Source organism: Danio aesculapii, chromosome 13 (assembly GCF_903798145.1).
Source record: "Danio aesculapii chromosome 13, fDanAes4.1, whole genome shotgun sequence".
In the NCBI taxonomy this organism is placed as follows: Eukaryota; Metazoa; Chordata; class Actinopteri; order Cypriniformes; family Danionidae; genus Danio; species Danio aesculapii.
In genome coordinates, this window is record NC_079447.1 from 43,086,276 (window position 1) to 43,102,458 (window position 16,183).

The 16,183-nt window shown below is 35.4% G+C and overlaps 1 protein-coding gene across 1 annotated transcript in view; it reads left to right on the forward strand.

The window, feature by feature from the left end:
* Window positions 1-16,183, forward strand: part of thada (THADA armadillo repeat containing) — a 78,749-nt gene that overhangs the window by 38,879 nt on the left and 23,687 nt on the right. The window contains exons 24-31 of the mRNA XM_056470660.1: window positions 1,493-1,612; window positions 1,692-1,814; window positions 2,385-2,476; window positions 4,363-4,452; window positions 8,761-8,892; window positions 12,112-12,280; window positions 14,246-14,358; window positions 15,606-15,688. Coding sequence (XP_056326635.1) covers window positions 1,493-1,612; window positions 1,692-1,814; window positions 2,385-2,476; window positions 4,363-4,452; window positions 8,761-8,892; window positions 12,112-12,280; window positions 14,246-14,358; window positions 15,606-15,688 — 922 coding nt within the window. The remainder of the gene's footprint in view (window positions 1-1,492; window positions 1,613-1,691; window positions 1,815-2,384; window positions 2,477-4,362; window positions 4,453-8,760; window positions 8,893-12,111; window positions 12,281-14,245; window positions 14,359-15,605; window positions 15,689-16,183) is intronic.

The following is a 16,183-nucleotide window of genomic DNA, read 5'->3' on the forward strand; positions in this document are numbered from 1 at the left end:
AAGTGAAACTGTTGGATGGGGTGGGCTCTATACTGATTTAAGTTTGAATAGCGAATATAATTATTCATAAATTCTTGATTTCAGTTGTAGAGAGTTTTTGTCAAGTTTAAAAGGTGTGTTTGTGCATGAAATATACGCGTTTAGATGCATCTCTTTGGCTACGTTCACACTGCAGGCAAATTTTTTTCCCCCTCATGTGACTGATATATATATATGTGTGTGTGTGTGTGTATGTATATATATATATATATATATATATATATATATATATACATATATATATATATATATATATATACATATATATATATATATATATATATATATATATATACATATATATATATATATATATATATATATATATATACATATATATATATATATATATATACATATATATATATATATATATATATATATATACATATATATATATACATATATATATATACATATATATATATATATATATATATATATATATATATATATATATATATATATATATATATATATATATATATATATATATATATATATATATATATATGTGTGTGTGTGTGTGATTTAAGACACTGTCATCACCTGAGTCACATGAGGGGGCAAAAATTTGCCTGCAGTGTGAACGTAGCCAAAGAGATGCATCTAAACGCGTATATTTCATGCACAAACACACCTTTTAAACTTGACAAAAACTCTCTACAACTGAAATCAAGAATTTATGAATAATTATATATATATATATATATATATATATATATATATATATATATATATATATAGTTCAAGTCAGAATTATTAGCCCCCCTGTTAGTTTTTTTTTATCTTTGCCATGATGACAGTAAATAATATTCAAGACACTTCTATACAGCTTAAAGTGACTTTTAAAGGCTTAACTAGGTTAATTAGGTTAACTAGGCAGATTATAGGCCGATTGTATAACGATGGTCTGTTCTGTAGACTATCGAAAAAAATATATAGCTTAGGGGCTAATAATTTTGACCTTAAAATAGTTTTTTAAAAATTAAAAACTGCTTTTATTATAGCCAAAATAAACCAAATAAGACTTTATCTAGAAGTAAAAAATGTTATCAGACATACTGTAAAAATGTCCTTGCTCTGTTAAACATCATTTGGGAAATATTTAAAAAAAGAAAAAAAATTAAAAGTGGGGCTAATAATTCTGACTTCAAGTGTGTGCGTGCGTGTGTTCATGGAGATAATTAGGTGAATAAGTGCATATTATAAGACAATGAATAGGGTTATTTGACCTTGCATGCATATCAGCCACCCCGGAATATTTTTTTACTTTATTAATATAATTTAAGGGTTCTTAAAAACACACACACAAGCAAATACATTAATTAATAATTACAATAATAATGTCCATAATCTGTCATCACCATTTATTTTCCCTCATATGTCTTGTTAAATGTGGGAACTTTATTGTGATTTATGTGATAACTACAATAATGTCTCTTTTGTGAAGGCCTTGCTGTCCTCCGAACCCAAGTCTAGCTGTGGACTCCTAAAGATGACCATGAGATCTCTGATTGCATTGGCCATGCCTTCTAATAATGTAACTTCTGACAGTAGCAGTGTGCCACAGGTGAACGCAAAAAACTATGAAGAGAATCAGGCATGTTTTATAGTCTTTTGTTTAATTGTTGGTAATTCTGCACATACAGGTCCATGCTCTGAACATCCTGAGGGCTTTGTTTAGGGATACACGTTTGGGGGAGAACATTGTCACATTTGTATCAGAGGGCATGCAAGCAGCTATCCTGGGTTATTCTTCTCCTGTGTGGGCTGTGAGTATAGCTGTTTCACTATGTGTTTTTATCTGTTCTTGTAAAATATTAGCATTGTAGTGTTATATTGACTTTATCACAACTATTATCATCAATATCGGTATTGATATTAATATTGATATTTTGGCCTCCAGTGGGGCACCATATGATGCAGTGATATATTGAATGTATCATAAATATTGATATTTGATATTGATAAATAGATAAATTCATAAGTTCTAGGAAATCGAAACTGCTTTGGTCCAGTTTTTAGAGTTGAAGTTCAGTTTAGATCAGATCAATGTTATTTAAATTTCAATGCTGAAAACCCAAGCAATGAAGAACAAATACTATGATGCACAATCCCAAACCAAGCACACAGAATTACCTTTATTTGGTAATGTTATTTTAATGGTCTGTCTGTGTAAAAAACATACTGATATTTTTAGAAAACATGGATATCACATCTTAAATTAAACAGCCAGACGAAATCATCTCTACTTCTTTAATTTATTACTATGAGTCAAAGGTCTCATGAAAAATATTAAGGTTTTCATTGACTTCAGTTTTTCCATTCTGTCTTCTTTCTAGGTGAGGAACTCCTCGACTCTTCTGTTCAGCACTTTGATTACACGGATTTTTGGTGTGAAGAAAGATAAAGATGAGCACTCCAAAAAGAACAGGTGTGACTTGAATTGTTCTATGTACCACACACAGCTGCATTGTTAGCAAACAACATGTGGATCCAAATTAAATGAGCTATCGTTTTTATTCTAAATGAATACTGGTCAAAAATAAGCAATTTAAGTATTGTGATCAAGTAATCAGGGCATGTTAATATTGCTCAGTTACTCAACGATAGAATCATTTAGTTGAATGAACAAGCATTAATGTATACAGTTAAAGTCAAATGTTTACATCCTGCAGAATCAGCAAAATGTTAATTTTAAAACGGATTATTCCAAATGGCTTTTTTGTGCCTATGTAAGTTTTTTTCACATAAAATACATTTACATATAGTCAGCCAGAGAAAATAATCGGTGACATTAATGTGACCACATTAATGTATATGCTGCACACTTGTTTCTTAATACTGTGCTGTTATTTGAATAACAACACAGTATTAATGTGAAATGACAATCAGGATTATGTTATGTTGTAATATTTAAACAGTATGGACTCTATTTTAACAATCTAGGCACAAAGTCTAAAGCACAGGATGCAAAAGCATTAAGGGCATGTCTGAATCCACTTTTGCTATTTTAAGGACGTAAAAATATGATGTACGTCACCTCGCATGGTCTAACAGGGTTGAGCTTACTCTTTTGATGAGTTATCGGTGTGTTTTAAGAATAAACCAATCAGAGTCTCATCTCCCATTCCCTTTAAGAGTCAGTTGCGTCGAGAACATCTGCAGTGCAGCGCGAGAATGAGCCTTCTCATTCTTTCCTATCACTTTCACTTTCTCTCTTTCGAGGATAAGAAAATGTGTTGTACGCACAGACATCCATTAGCCTACATAATTAAATTTGTTTGTTAAGCGCAAAGATTTGTTTTAAAACTATTTCTATATTCTAATTTCCAGCAAATGAATAAATGAACAACAATAATGAAGTGTGGTCAAAAAACTGAGTTATATCCAAACACACATGCTGTGCCCCATATGGTCTAAAACCTGACAGGTGGACAAATCTAAGCTTGTTTTTAATAAAACAAATATAAATATGCATATAATAAATACTACTACTAATAATAATAACATTATACAAAAGCAAGTTGTCGTGAATAAACTGAAAAAGCCCCCCGAGCTGAAGGCATGAAAGCAGTGGTTTTTATATTTATGTCGAAAATAATAATTTTTGTAATATTTTAATCCTTTATTTCTTTTTCATATGTAACGATATTTGTGTATTGCTCTACATCATGTGTGTATTAAGCAATGTGTAAGTGAGACGCACAACTAAATCGCTCTGCGCTGGACTTTAGACCTGCACTCAGCTGGTCTATTGTGCTGTCTATTTTTGTTCCTCAAAATAGCAACGCACCAACAATGCGCCTTAACGCACCTCTTTTCTAGACCAAAACACCCATGAGTCCACAAAGTGGCGCAAAAGGATTTGCTATTTAAACAATGTGGTGGAAAATGGGAAAATTGAGGTTGCTCTGGTCTGAAAATAGCAACACGTTGTAGAAACACATCGTGTGCCTTATTTCGTCGGGTGTATGATAGGGCCCTAAATGTTAAAACTAAAATATAAAGACTTGTGTTCATATTATTTGTGAGTAATAATATATGACAGGTGAACTAAATGGAGTGCAACCATTTTACAAAACTGTATGTGCTCTTTGAACTGAACTTTCACGTTGATGAAACATCATTCCAGAGTTTCTTTTTTTATTGCCCTTTTTTGAAAACCTCTTTTGACACAATTTGCATTGTATAAAGTGTTATAGAGATAAAACAACTTGACATGACGTATAACATTAAACGCAGTCATGCAAATGTCATTTCTCACTTGATTGTGCAGTTCTACACACTATAGTCTGGATCTCTTTCTTCTCTTAACAGGATGACTGGCCGAGAATTTTTCACTCGTTTTCCTGCCCTTTATCCTTTCCTCCTCAGTCAGCTCCAGGAAGCTACAATTTCTGTTAACAGGTGAGAATTGCCTCCTATAAAATTATTGAATCTTACAATATCTGCGTGTATGTGTGGTTGTGTGTGATTCATGTCAGATGCTGTTAAAGTTAAATGATATAGCCATCCCTTAATTTGACCCAGTTCAGCTCACTTATTACTCTGAGGCCCTTATTTAAGATGAAGTACCTCAAGCCTCTTTATTTTTATTAAGCATTCTTGACCACACTGATGGACTGATGCCTTGCTGAGATGCCTCCAAATAGTAAATTGCATTTAGAAGTATTTACTATTTTGGATCGAGACCACGGTCTTTAGGAACTGTGAGAACATGTTCTCTTATCACCCTCACTTTAATTTCTCAATAGTTTGATGTTTTTAAATAGCGCCAACATTGTGCAAGAGGCCCATATTATCTTAATGTTTATCAAATTCTTTTAATGTTTTCAGTCTAGCTTTCTCTTCTTGTAGCACAGAGTGATCAGACTCAAATATGCATCAATTTTTTTTAATGTGTTTTCAGTCTGGCTTTTTATTCTTGCAGCAATCTGCAATGCTCTTATTTTTATTCTTTCAGTAAATAATTTTAAAAAATGATAAGGTAGAGAGTGTGAGAGGTTGAAAAATCATCATCCTAATCTTTGAATCACCCTTCAAAAATCAAAGGAACATCATGGAATATCAATGTGGGAGTACACTACTTAACATGTTAGAGAAATTTTCTTGTTGAAGTGTAATCCAAAAAGCTTATTTTAGCGAAGTGCAAAATGCATGTTGAATCACTGGGATATGGGTGTAATGAGAGGGTGTGAGATGGTGGGGTCAACACTACAAAAGTTTTACCCAATCTAACCCAATCCATTGCTAAGGACCGACATCCCAGTGCTCTTTTCTGTTGTGGCTGATGAATCATTCCCTCTGAAATATATATATGCAAAAATGTGAGCACCCTTCTGTGGCTGCATACAGTACTTACAGTATGTGCTCATTCTTTATACGAAAAGATCATAGTGAAATGCCATTCGGTTTCTAAAGAAAGGTAGATAATGTCATGTATTTTCAGACAGAAATACATAGTGTAGCAGTATTGAGATGTGTGAAATTAAATTGAAACCGAAAATAGGCTATGCAAAAGTTTTGGCAGCCTCTCTTTTGTCTGGATTTCAAAACCTCTAGTCACTTAATGCTAATTGATTACAACACAAAATTGATTTGAGTAAAGCTGCGGTCACGCTAGAGTTTGAGCTTGCGAAATTCTGTTGTACAGCGCTGGAAAAAGGGGCGGGATTAAACAAGATGATTAGACATTAAAAGTCCAGTGTGACCACAGCTTGACTCAGTGAACCTTAACAATCTCAACACCGGTGCAACCAATCATGAAAAAGAATATTTAAGATAGCTAATTGCTAGTTTTGCTTTTCCTTATTGTGAACCTGAAAGTAGCAACATTGGAACCTCAAAAGAACTTCCTAATGACCTAAAAACTATGATAATTTACCAACATTAATTAGGAGAAGGATGCAAAATGCTCTCAAAGAGGTTTAAAATCTCCACAGTCCGAAATATAGTAAGAAAATGGAAGGCCACATGAACAATTTTGGTGAAGGAAAAATGTGGTAGGCCATGAAAAATATCTGAAAGGCAAAGAATGGTTAGAAAGGTCACAGACAAACAACAGACCACCTCCAGGAACATCTTTCTGCAGCTAATGTCATTTTACATCGATCCACAATTAAGCGCGTTCTTCACAAAGAACAGCGCAATGGAAGGTGATGCAGAAGAAGCCTTTTCTGCATTCTGCCAACAAGAAGAGTCATTTGAGGTGTGCACAAACTCATCTGGACAAGCCTATATCATTTTGGAAAAATGTAAAATGCAAATGCCACAACCATAGGCGCTTTGCATGGTGGAAAAAGGACACAGCATTTCAGGAGAAGAACCTGCTCCCTACTATAAAATATAGTGGAGGGTCAATCATGCCATGGGGATGTGTGGAAACCTTGCCAGAGTTGAAGGTCGCATGGTTTCCACCCAGTATCAGCAGATTCTGAAGAACAATGTTCAGGAATCAGTCAAGTTATGGCAGGGTTGGATGTTTCAGCAAGACAATGACCCAAAGCACAGTTCCAGATCTACCAATGAATTAATGCTCAGACACGATAAATGTTCTAGAATGGCCATCCCAGCCCCCAGACTTGAGCATAATCAAACATGTATGGATTGATTTGAAAAGGTCCGTTCATGCTCATGCCCATCACACCTGACTGAACCGGAAAATTTTGCAAGGAAGAATGCTCCAAATGTATAAACATTTGTATTTATTTCTTTTTTTTTACAGAGGTGTTTATGAGAGTACTTTAAACTGAGATGTTACCGGTCCATGATAATAGGTTGAATTGTTGTAAATGTTTCTCTGCACCCCAAGCTGGTTTAATATATATTTTTAAAAAATAAATTAACTCACATTTTTAAAATCAGTTTTTGATGTTGATGGTCTTTTTTTTTGAAGTGGAGCTTTAAAAATGTTAGTCTCCATTCCTGTCTTGGAGTTTAAGGGTAAGGTTATTCAACAATATAGAGTAATGGGGCTGTAACATATGTTGTGACTATATATATATAAACAATAACAGCAAATAAACTTCAGGAAAAATCATAAAGTCTCATTTTGTGAGTGTGTGAGGTTTTTTTTTTTTTTTTCAAAGTTACACAACCGTTTCAAGCCTGACTAAGCAACATTGTAACAATTTGCTTGTACCGTGAAACGCAAATATTGTCAGGCAGGTTTCTTACAATAATTTATTATTATTATATATTATTATCACACATTAGCCACATTTAGGCACACTAGGCTATATTTATATTCAGCCCCTTTAAAACTTCTGCGATTAGCTCAAGAACTGTACACTACTAAATTGTCACCTCATTCTCCTTTAAATTTTATATGAAAACAGTGACAGACTTCCGCTCCTCCTGAAATACCAAGCACTTGTAGCAATCGCTCTGATTGCATACCCCTTCGCATTGCGGTTAGTATACTCGACCACACCAACTGCATGAAGCTCTGGGGCCTCATGTATCAACGCTGCGTACGCATAAAAACTTTCACGCTCACATTTGGATTTACTAACGATGAAATTAACGTGAGAATGCGCGTTGGTCCTCGCCAACTTCATGTCTGGCGTATGTGTATTTCTTGTGTGTGTTTGTTTTATTTCCATTGGCGACGGGCGATTGGGCAGCTGAAATGTTGGTGGCGCTGCCTTGATCAGAGCGGAGTGGTGCTGCTATACCGCCCTAGCAAAGTGTTCCTCTAATACATCTGTGTCTCCCACAGACACGGATACTACTCCAGACTGTAATGTATCCCCCACAATTGGGGCAACTCTCTCCTCAAAGGGTGTTAGTTCAGCATCCCCTGTTCCCCCGCCTCTTTGATCCACACTGATGGTGCGCTGCTGTTCTCTTTTTAACCTGCACCTTTATGTCGGACCATTTCTTTTTTAATTTGTTCACAGTGCGAGGTTCAGACCCTACTGCGTTAACCGGATCAGCTAAACTCTCCCACTTTTTTCTTTTGTTATTAATCACAGAGGACAAACTTGCAAATAACAGTTTTCTCCAGTATACCTCCGATGGGAGCACCTCCAATTCACATTCTGTGAAGTTTCTTTTCTTGCTTGCTTTTTCCATTGCTTTTCGTTTGGTTTTGCCAAAGAGGAAAAGTTTTGCCCGTGCGCTCAGTTTCACGTTAATTCGGATGTACAAAGAGAATATGCGTGGGATTCATTTACAGCTTTGTCCGTACGCAGTGTTTAAGTATTAATTCAACACAGTCTTTGTTCATGAGGCCCCTGGTCTCTCCTCACAAATATCCATTAACTGTTCTTCTTTCTAGTTGGTCCAAAAACCTGAATGTTTTGCTTTTTGCCTCAATGTCATGACAACGGTTTGTAGCCAGATCAGATTACTTCAGAGTTTGTTGGTGCTTGTTGGAAAATCCTTTCAAACTTCAACAAATGCCAATTAATCATGTTCAGTCAGGTGAAAACAAACTCAGTCAGGTGAAGACAAAGGGCAACAGACACCAACTGGGGTTTCATACTGATCCAACAACCTCCAACAGACTTGATTGTTGGTATTTGTTGGCGTTTGTCTGTGTGGTGTGAATTAGCCTTAATTCAGCTTAGGCAAATGAATTTAATGACACTGCTTTTAGGAATTTGTCTTGCTTATGTTAGTAAAGTTAACAAAGTAAACTTTTTATTAAGCTAGTCAGTAATATTTACATCTGCTAAGTAAATGCAATGTATTTATCTTCCTCTTTTTCAGTGATTCAGGCCAAGTGAAACTGCACCCAAGTCTTTTCTTGTTGTTGGTTGTTTTGGGTCGTCTCTACCCATCGCCAATGGATGGTTCATCATCTCCCCTGGGCTTAGCTCCTTTTATCCCCCTAATAATCAGGCAAGTATTGATCATTACGAGTGACCATTTAAATCACTATTAAATACATTCAAGATACATCAGGATGAATTGATTCAACTGAAACTTTTATTCTCACAGATCTGGTCTTCCATTCCATCATACATGCAGTTATATAAGAACTGTAATTAAATTGATAATATGATGTAGTGGTTAATTGTATTTTATTGCACATAGATATTGGCAGAGAAATTTACCCCAAAACATATTAACAAAAAAAAACTACTTTAAATGAAGCTATACTTTGTAACTTAAAAGAAAACCCTCTGCTCAATTTGTCCTTTTTAAAATAATATGCATACACATGTACAGATTCAAAGCTCCTGAATTCTTTACACATTTTTCATAGCACTTATTCTTAAGTGAACAGTGAGATGCAAAAAGACCACTAAAACTCAATTTTTAAAGGGCACCTATAGTAAAAAAATCTACTTTTCAAGCTGTCTACTTATATACTTGAAAAATCTACTTTTCAAGCTGCAATTATAAAAAGATGTTTCAATCCCGGTTTGTGGACGTTAAATCAGGTTTATTTTGTACATTTATATAACAGATATCCATACAGCAGTGGAGATTAACCTGTATCATGTCACATTTGCGTGCAAAAAGAGTGCAAAGCTAAAGGGGCGCTCTGTCTGTCTGTCTGTGTGTCTGTCTGTCTGTCTGTCTGTCTGTCTGTCTGTCTGTCTGTGTCTACTGCGGTGTGTGTGTGTGCGCATGTATCTGTATGTGCTTGTGCGCGCGTGAACTTTGTGTGACTCTGCGATGCAACTGCACAATAAATACTCATTAGTAAAGTTCTTACTGTAGTATTTCTCATAAACGCTATGTGAGATCTGCTTCCTTTAGGTCTGTCTGTTGTCTGATGCAGCTGAGGGAGGAGATTAAGGCACGCAGAAAGACAACTAGAAACGGTGGGCGGGGAGAACTAGCGTTAAAGGAGCAGTACACCAAAACCGCCACCCAGTGAAAAAATGTATAAATAGGAATTTAATAAAAGGTATAATAGAAAATCTGATGGGTGTTTGAGCTGAAACTTTACAGAAACATTCTGGAGATGCAAAACACTTATATTAAATCTGAAAAAAGGGCTAACCTAGGTGCCCTTTAACTGAACATGACCCATACACACAAACACGTCACTTTAACCACCTAATTTCGTGCTCACATCTCATTCTAATTTTATAAGTTGCAAGTTACAAAACACATGCAAAGTGCTGCCATCTAATCACTGGCAGATGTGGTGTTCTCAGAGCCCGACGGCTCGGGTGTTACACACTAGAGATGCGTGGATCAGCTGAAAAGTCACCCGAATCCGCGGCTTCAAACTAATCATCTACCAGCCCGCACGTATAATTTTATCTGATATATATATATATATATATATATATATATATATATATATATATATATATATATATATATATATATATATATATATATATATATATATCCACACCCGACCCGCACCCAGTCGTCACTTTAATAATTCTAATTCTTTGTTTTAGGCATGATGATACTTCGCAGTGGATTGTTCATTATTTACAGCAGATTCAGTGAGCTAATAGTGTCTTTGACAGTAAAATAATACGCTAATCATAACATTTTTAAAGGAACATTTATTTATAAAAATCAAAAGTTTGTCTTTGGACAACATTTTCTTCATTTTCAAATAGATACACAAAGTAAAAATACAAAATTTTAGCTTTTACAGATACAGGAAAAAGATAACAAATCGGTGCTACTTCAGCCTAAACGGCAGCTATGTTATGTTTACTTGGCCTTTTTCTTTACACTGTGCAACAACAGAACAGCATCTACTGTGCCTGGATTCAGGCGATTCCGCATTGTCTCCAAAACGCTGCCAGCTGAACTAAATGAGACTTTGCTTGTAACGCTTGTTGCAGGAATGCACAAGATTCTCCTTGCAAAGCGCTGCAGTCATGTAAATAAGCGATCTTGTTTCTCCCTGAACAATAGCAGATTTTTCTCTGCTGATTGAGGCAAAGCAGCTTAATACAAATGAAGAAAGAAAGAATAAAAGCAATAGCAATATTCCAGATGGTGGATCATTCCAGCATATCAGAGAGTAGAGTTGTGGTAGAATGCTGGTTGTAGTTAAATTAAAATTGATTCAGTTTAGTTTAATGCAATTGTCCCTATCGTACACTTCACTGGCTCCATTGAAGCAAAACAGAGGCAACAGTGGCAAGGAACCAAACCAGATTTAGTCAGGGAGACCAGTTCTCTTCTGGCCAAACATAAAGGGGCAGAGCTGAAGTCTAAAATCTGTCAAAGCACTTGAGAGTGATGACACTTTTTTAAAATATATTTAAAAATATATACTGTTATTTTTTTCTATACAATGTTAACTTTGGAGGCAGTTTTACATTTGAACTAGTTATTAATTTATTTAAAAAATAATTGTTACATGTGTATTTGTATATTATTACTGGGTATCTGTGGGGTCTTAAGTCTTAATGTCTTCAATTTCAAAATCAAAATTTTAGTCCTTAAAAAGTCTTAACTTCACTGAAATATTGCATTGTAGGTCTTAAATCATTTCAAACAGGTCTTAATTTTCCTATGTCCATGTAAAGTTACCCAAGCAGACCAACACCCGTCCAATCACTAACATTCCATGTCAACAAATGTTTTACCATAAGTTTATTTATTAACTCATATTTATTAACTCTATTTACCTACTCATGTTTATATTTATATTTATATACATATGGTTTAATTATCTTCCTAGCAAAATTAGTTTTTAATGTTTTTTTCATGTTTTAACTGGGCCAAAATCCTTAGCTTTTAGCCTTGTTTAAGTTTAAAGTTTAATTCGTAATGGTCTTAAAAATGTCTTAAGTCTTAAATTTGACTTGATGAAACCTGTAGAAACCCTGTATTATTTTAAAAGTTTTATCTGCGTAAAATATTAAGCGTCATGTCTGTTTTTAACGTTGGTAATAATTTTTCTTTAGCACCAGATCCGCATATTAGAAAATATGAGAAAGAAATATGTTTTATGTTGTAATAATATTGTTACACGTTCACCAGAACTGTTTTAGGGAGAAAAAAATATATATCATGCATGTTCAATAGTTGCTCGGCGTAAAATATTGAGTGACTGAAATATAATTGTGAACATAATTATTTTAAATATATTTTATATTCTTTCTTTGTACTATGGTTTTCTTTTAGTTGTGGTCATTCTGCAGTGTATCGCACACGTGAAATGTCAGCGAGAGCCCTGGTTCCATTTGTTTTGGTGACCGAAGTTCCCTTCACCATTCAAACTCTACTAGAGGAGCTGCCCCAAGAGCTTGGATCAGCAATACAACAGAACCACATTCATGGAACACTGCTTCAGGTGTGTAAATCCTCTCCATCCACATTAACAATGAAGTGTTACAGCAGAGGTCACCAAACTTGTTCCTGGAGAGCCGGTTTCCTGCGGATTTTAGCTCCAACCCTAATCAAACACACCTGAACGAGCTAATCAAGGTCTTACTAGGTATACTTGAAACATCCAGGCAGATGGGTTGAGGCAAGTTGGAGCTAAACCCTGCAGGGACACTGGCACTTCAGGACTGAGATTGGTGACCCCTGTGTTACAACCATAGACTGTAAAATATATGGACGGAGCATCCGTGACGTCACCTATAGGTTTCTGAACACTGCAAAAGAAGCCACAAGTAGGCGCGGCCAACCGTCGCCATTTTGTTCGCGCGTCATCACACCCACGGCGGGATACCAAACTAGGGCAAAGAGGCGGAGAGTGGGCGGAGCTACAGACACCTGCTGGCACTTTGCTTAGACTTGGCTAAGACAGACTTTACTTTGGGAGAAACGCTTAATACTTTATTACCTGCGACTCGTTTGTGTTCTGACCACATGTGCTTGGCTGTACACTATATCAGTAAAGTGTTTAGACATTTAAAAACACTGTAGTAATACATTGAGCCACTAAACATTGTTCTTATGACGATTTTCAACAGGAGGAAAACGCGAAATACTTCCAAACACTTCAAATCTAGTGTGTGTTAGTAAATGCAAGACTATTGATGAACTCCAGCATAACACTGTATGATAACGCTTCAGATGACTGTTCTAGAGCCTACAGCTAATCAATCTGTCACATTCTGGAGTGCTTTACGGGTCTAAAGAAATATATTAATGATAAATGATCTTAAATAAAACAAATACATTTATAGAGATGGTATACAAGTATATAACTTTACTCACATGGGAAACAGAGGCCACATGAATGGTTTGTAAGCACAATTAAATGCACACAGCATCCCATATCATTTGATAATTGTAAGAAATAAGTCCAAAAGGCAGCTGACTGCGTAAAGCCACATAAAACAACACAAAAATACGATGAATATGCCGAGATCAGTGGCTAATCTGCCGGATTCAGCTGAGGTGAAGTGACGGCGACCAGCGAGACCTAGCTGTCGCTCAAGTGGCCACGCCCTTAATTATGCAAACTTAATATAACCTAAAATAAAGGAAATGGATGAGTTATAAAAAAATTCACCCCCCTCACAGTTGTCATGGAGGGTAATAATAGCTATATTAACCAAAATCGTTCTTTGTACCAGGCTGTAAACACCTTTTTTTCTGCTGTAAAGTTGGCCATTCTAACAGTGGGCTCAATTGCCACTTGCTCTATTATGGAGCCAGGACTAGCGGAATTTTGATGAATTGCAGTTTCAGTTACTTCCGTATTGGCTTCCCGAGAGAGAGCGGGAGGTTGCCGCTTGGTTACAACATACATAAGTCCATCTAGAAGTGTATAAAGTGTTTTTGCAGAATTAATCACTGTAATCTTCTATATGAAACATGATCTTCAATGTAAAAAGCGCTGTAGACGTAAAGGTGAATTGAATTGAATTTTACATTTGTAAATCTAATGAATAGATATTGTTTGATAAAGCTGATAGATATTGTTTGATAAAGTTGACATTTTAACCTGAAAGGGAAATTAAATGACAAAATGACTTAAATAGCTAAACAAAAACGCAAGATGTTGTAATGTTGGCACTAAAGCAGGTTTCTAGACAAAAGTATTGTTGCTGATCATGTCCATCCCTTTATGACCACAGTGATATCAAATTGTCAGTTTTTCTACAATGTCATTCAGCCATAATATATAATACTTAACTTGTATTTTACTTTACTTATGCGAGTAACTAAATGAACTGTAGGAACCACCTGAGAGCGGACAGGTGTGAGCCAAGAAACAAACAGCAATGGTTTTTTTCATAAATACTGTACGCTAACAGATTTTATATATTTTTCTCACTTTTACTTACTGTCTTTGTCACAGGTGCTTTCTCTGTTACATTCCTATCTAATGGATACACACAGACCCCAGTCAGGAAGTGAGCTGCACTGTGACCTCTCCAGTACCCTTTTCCCAAGGCTGTGGCTTGCAACAAGGTACTGCACCACTCTTCTTATCTTCTTAATTCTTCAATATTCTTGCAGAATAGTGGCCAGGTTACTAAGTGAAGCTGGTTGAGGAAAACGTGTCCTGACTCCAAAACACCACAAAGTTTGAAGATTTAATTTGCAGAGTAATACAACTACTGATTGACAAAGAATATCTTTAGTCTCCGACAGCCTTACACATTTTATATAGACCGAATTAATATTTATTATGGAAAGGCATCCACATTAAACAGGCAAGGCAAAACAAAGGATATTTGAGGTGCACATCACACTCTGTGGAAGTAGTCAAGGCCATTTTACCTCTTTTAAAATGCACTTAGCCCCCATAAATCTAAATCATAAAAGTAAACTAAAAAGAACAAATCCATGCAAATAAATGGACAATAGTAAAACAATTTATTTCCTTTTAGCATCAAATTTAGATGGTAAAATTAAGCTTTATTGTTAATGTGATTCCTCCAATGCCCTAATATTAGGACTGTTTCCATTATTATGGCCTAATGCAATCCATTCGAGGATATATCTTTAACACTCCTGGGGGGTATATCCAAAAAGCAGGTTATGTGACATACCCGGGTAAGTTTAAGAGTAAGTAAGTGGATAACCTCAGCTTTTGGTTCCAAAAACAGCGGTAAATTTTGAGGTATGTTAACTAACCTTAGGAACTTACTCTCTGAAAACTACCTGCTCTGGAGTAATCTTTAGTATTTGTAAGTTTATAAGTTCTAATTTCAATTTACTTCTCACAGTTTTTGATTCAGTTGCAGAAACAGGCCTCCATAATTCATGAATGACAGGTCATCAGGTTTACTAGCTGTTTATGTCCTTTTCATTTGGCAACATTACCTATATTCAGAACAATGTACTTTATGGTCCTTCATGACACTAAAACAGATTTCCATTATATGTTATTGTACAGATAATATTTTCAGCATTGCAAGTAGCCTAAAACATGTACAAATACCACAACCTATCGTAAACAAACAAATAACAAACAAACAAATAATAATTTGTTGGGTTAGATGGCCAAAATGCTTCATGATCCCTATCAATTTTATACAGTATTTAAGTGAGGTTGTTTTTTTGTTGTTTTGTTTTTCATTTTATATTAGGTCTGCATTTTATCTTTACAGTGTTTATAAATATTTACAATAATGTCCTTTTTTTAGTGTGGCAATTTTCCTTGTAACATACAACTTATCTCTCTTACTTTCTCACCCATACACTGTTGACAGGCAGAATCCATGTTTGGTAACTCGTAGTGCGTTTCTGGATCTACTGGCCTGTCTTTGTGGTGGTCTTCCTGTTCCTTTGTCAGGTAAGCACAAAAAAAAAACTGCAGCAAAGTAAACCCCAGTATCATTTGCTTGTTTCTAATTATACAACTTACAAAATAGTTTATATATAGCTGTTACACCCATAAGGATGTAATGAAAAAGAGGGACATCCAAGAAAGACATATAAGAAATTATATAATTTCACAATATGCCATCCAAGAAAATATATAACATTAAGGAAACAGATTTAAACAACTTAAGGCAAAAATATGTAAATGTACTGAATTGGGTTGGCCAAATTGTCCATAGTGTTTGAATGTGAATGAGTGTGTATGGATGTTTCCCAGAGATGGGTTGCAGCTGGAAGGGCATCCGCTGCGTAAAACATGTGTTGGATAAGTTGGCGGTTCATTCTGCTGTGGCGACCCCGGATTAATAAAGGTTCTAAGCTGAAAAGAAAATGAATGAATGAATGTAAATGTACTGTAGCAGTCAGGAATCAGTGGTGTTTCAGATGTCGTATGGTGTCTGCATGA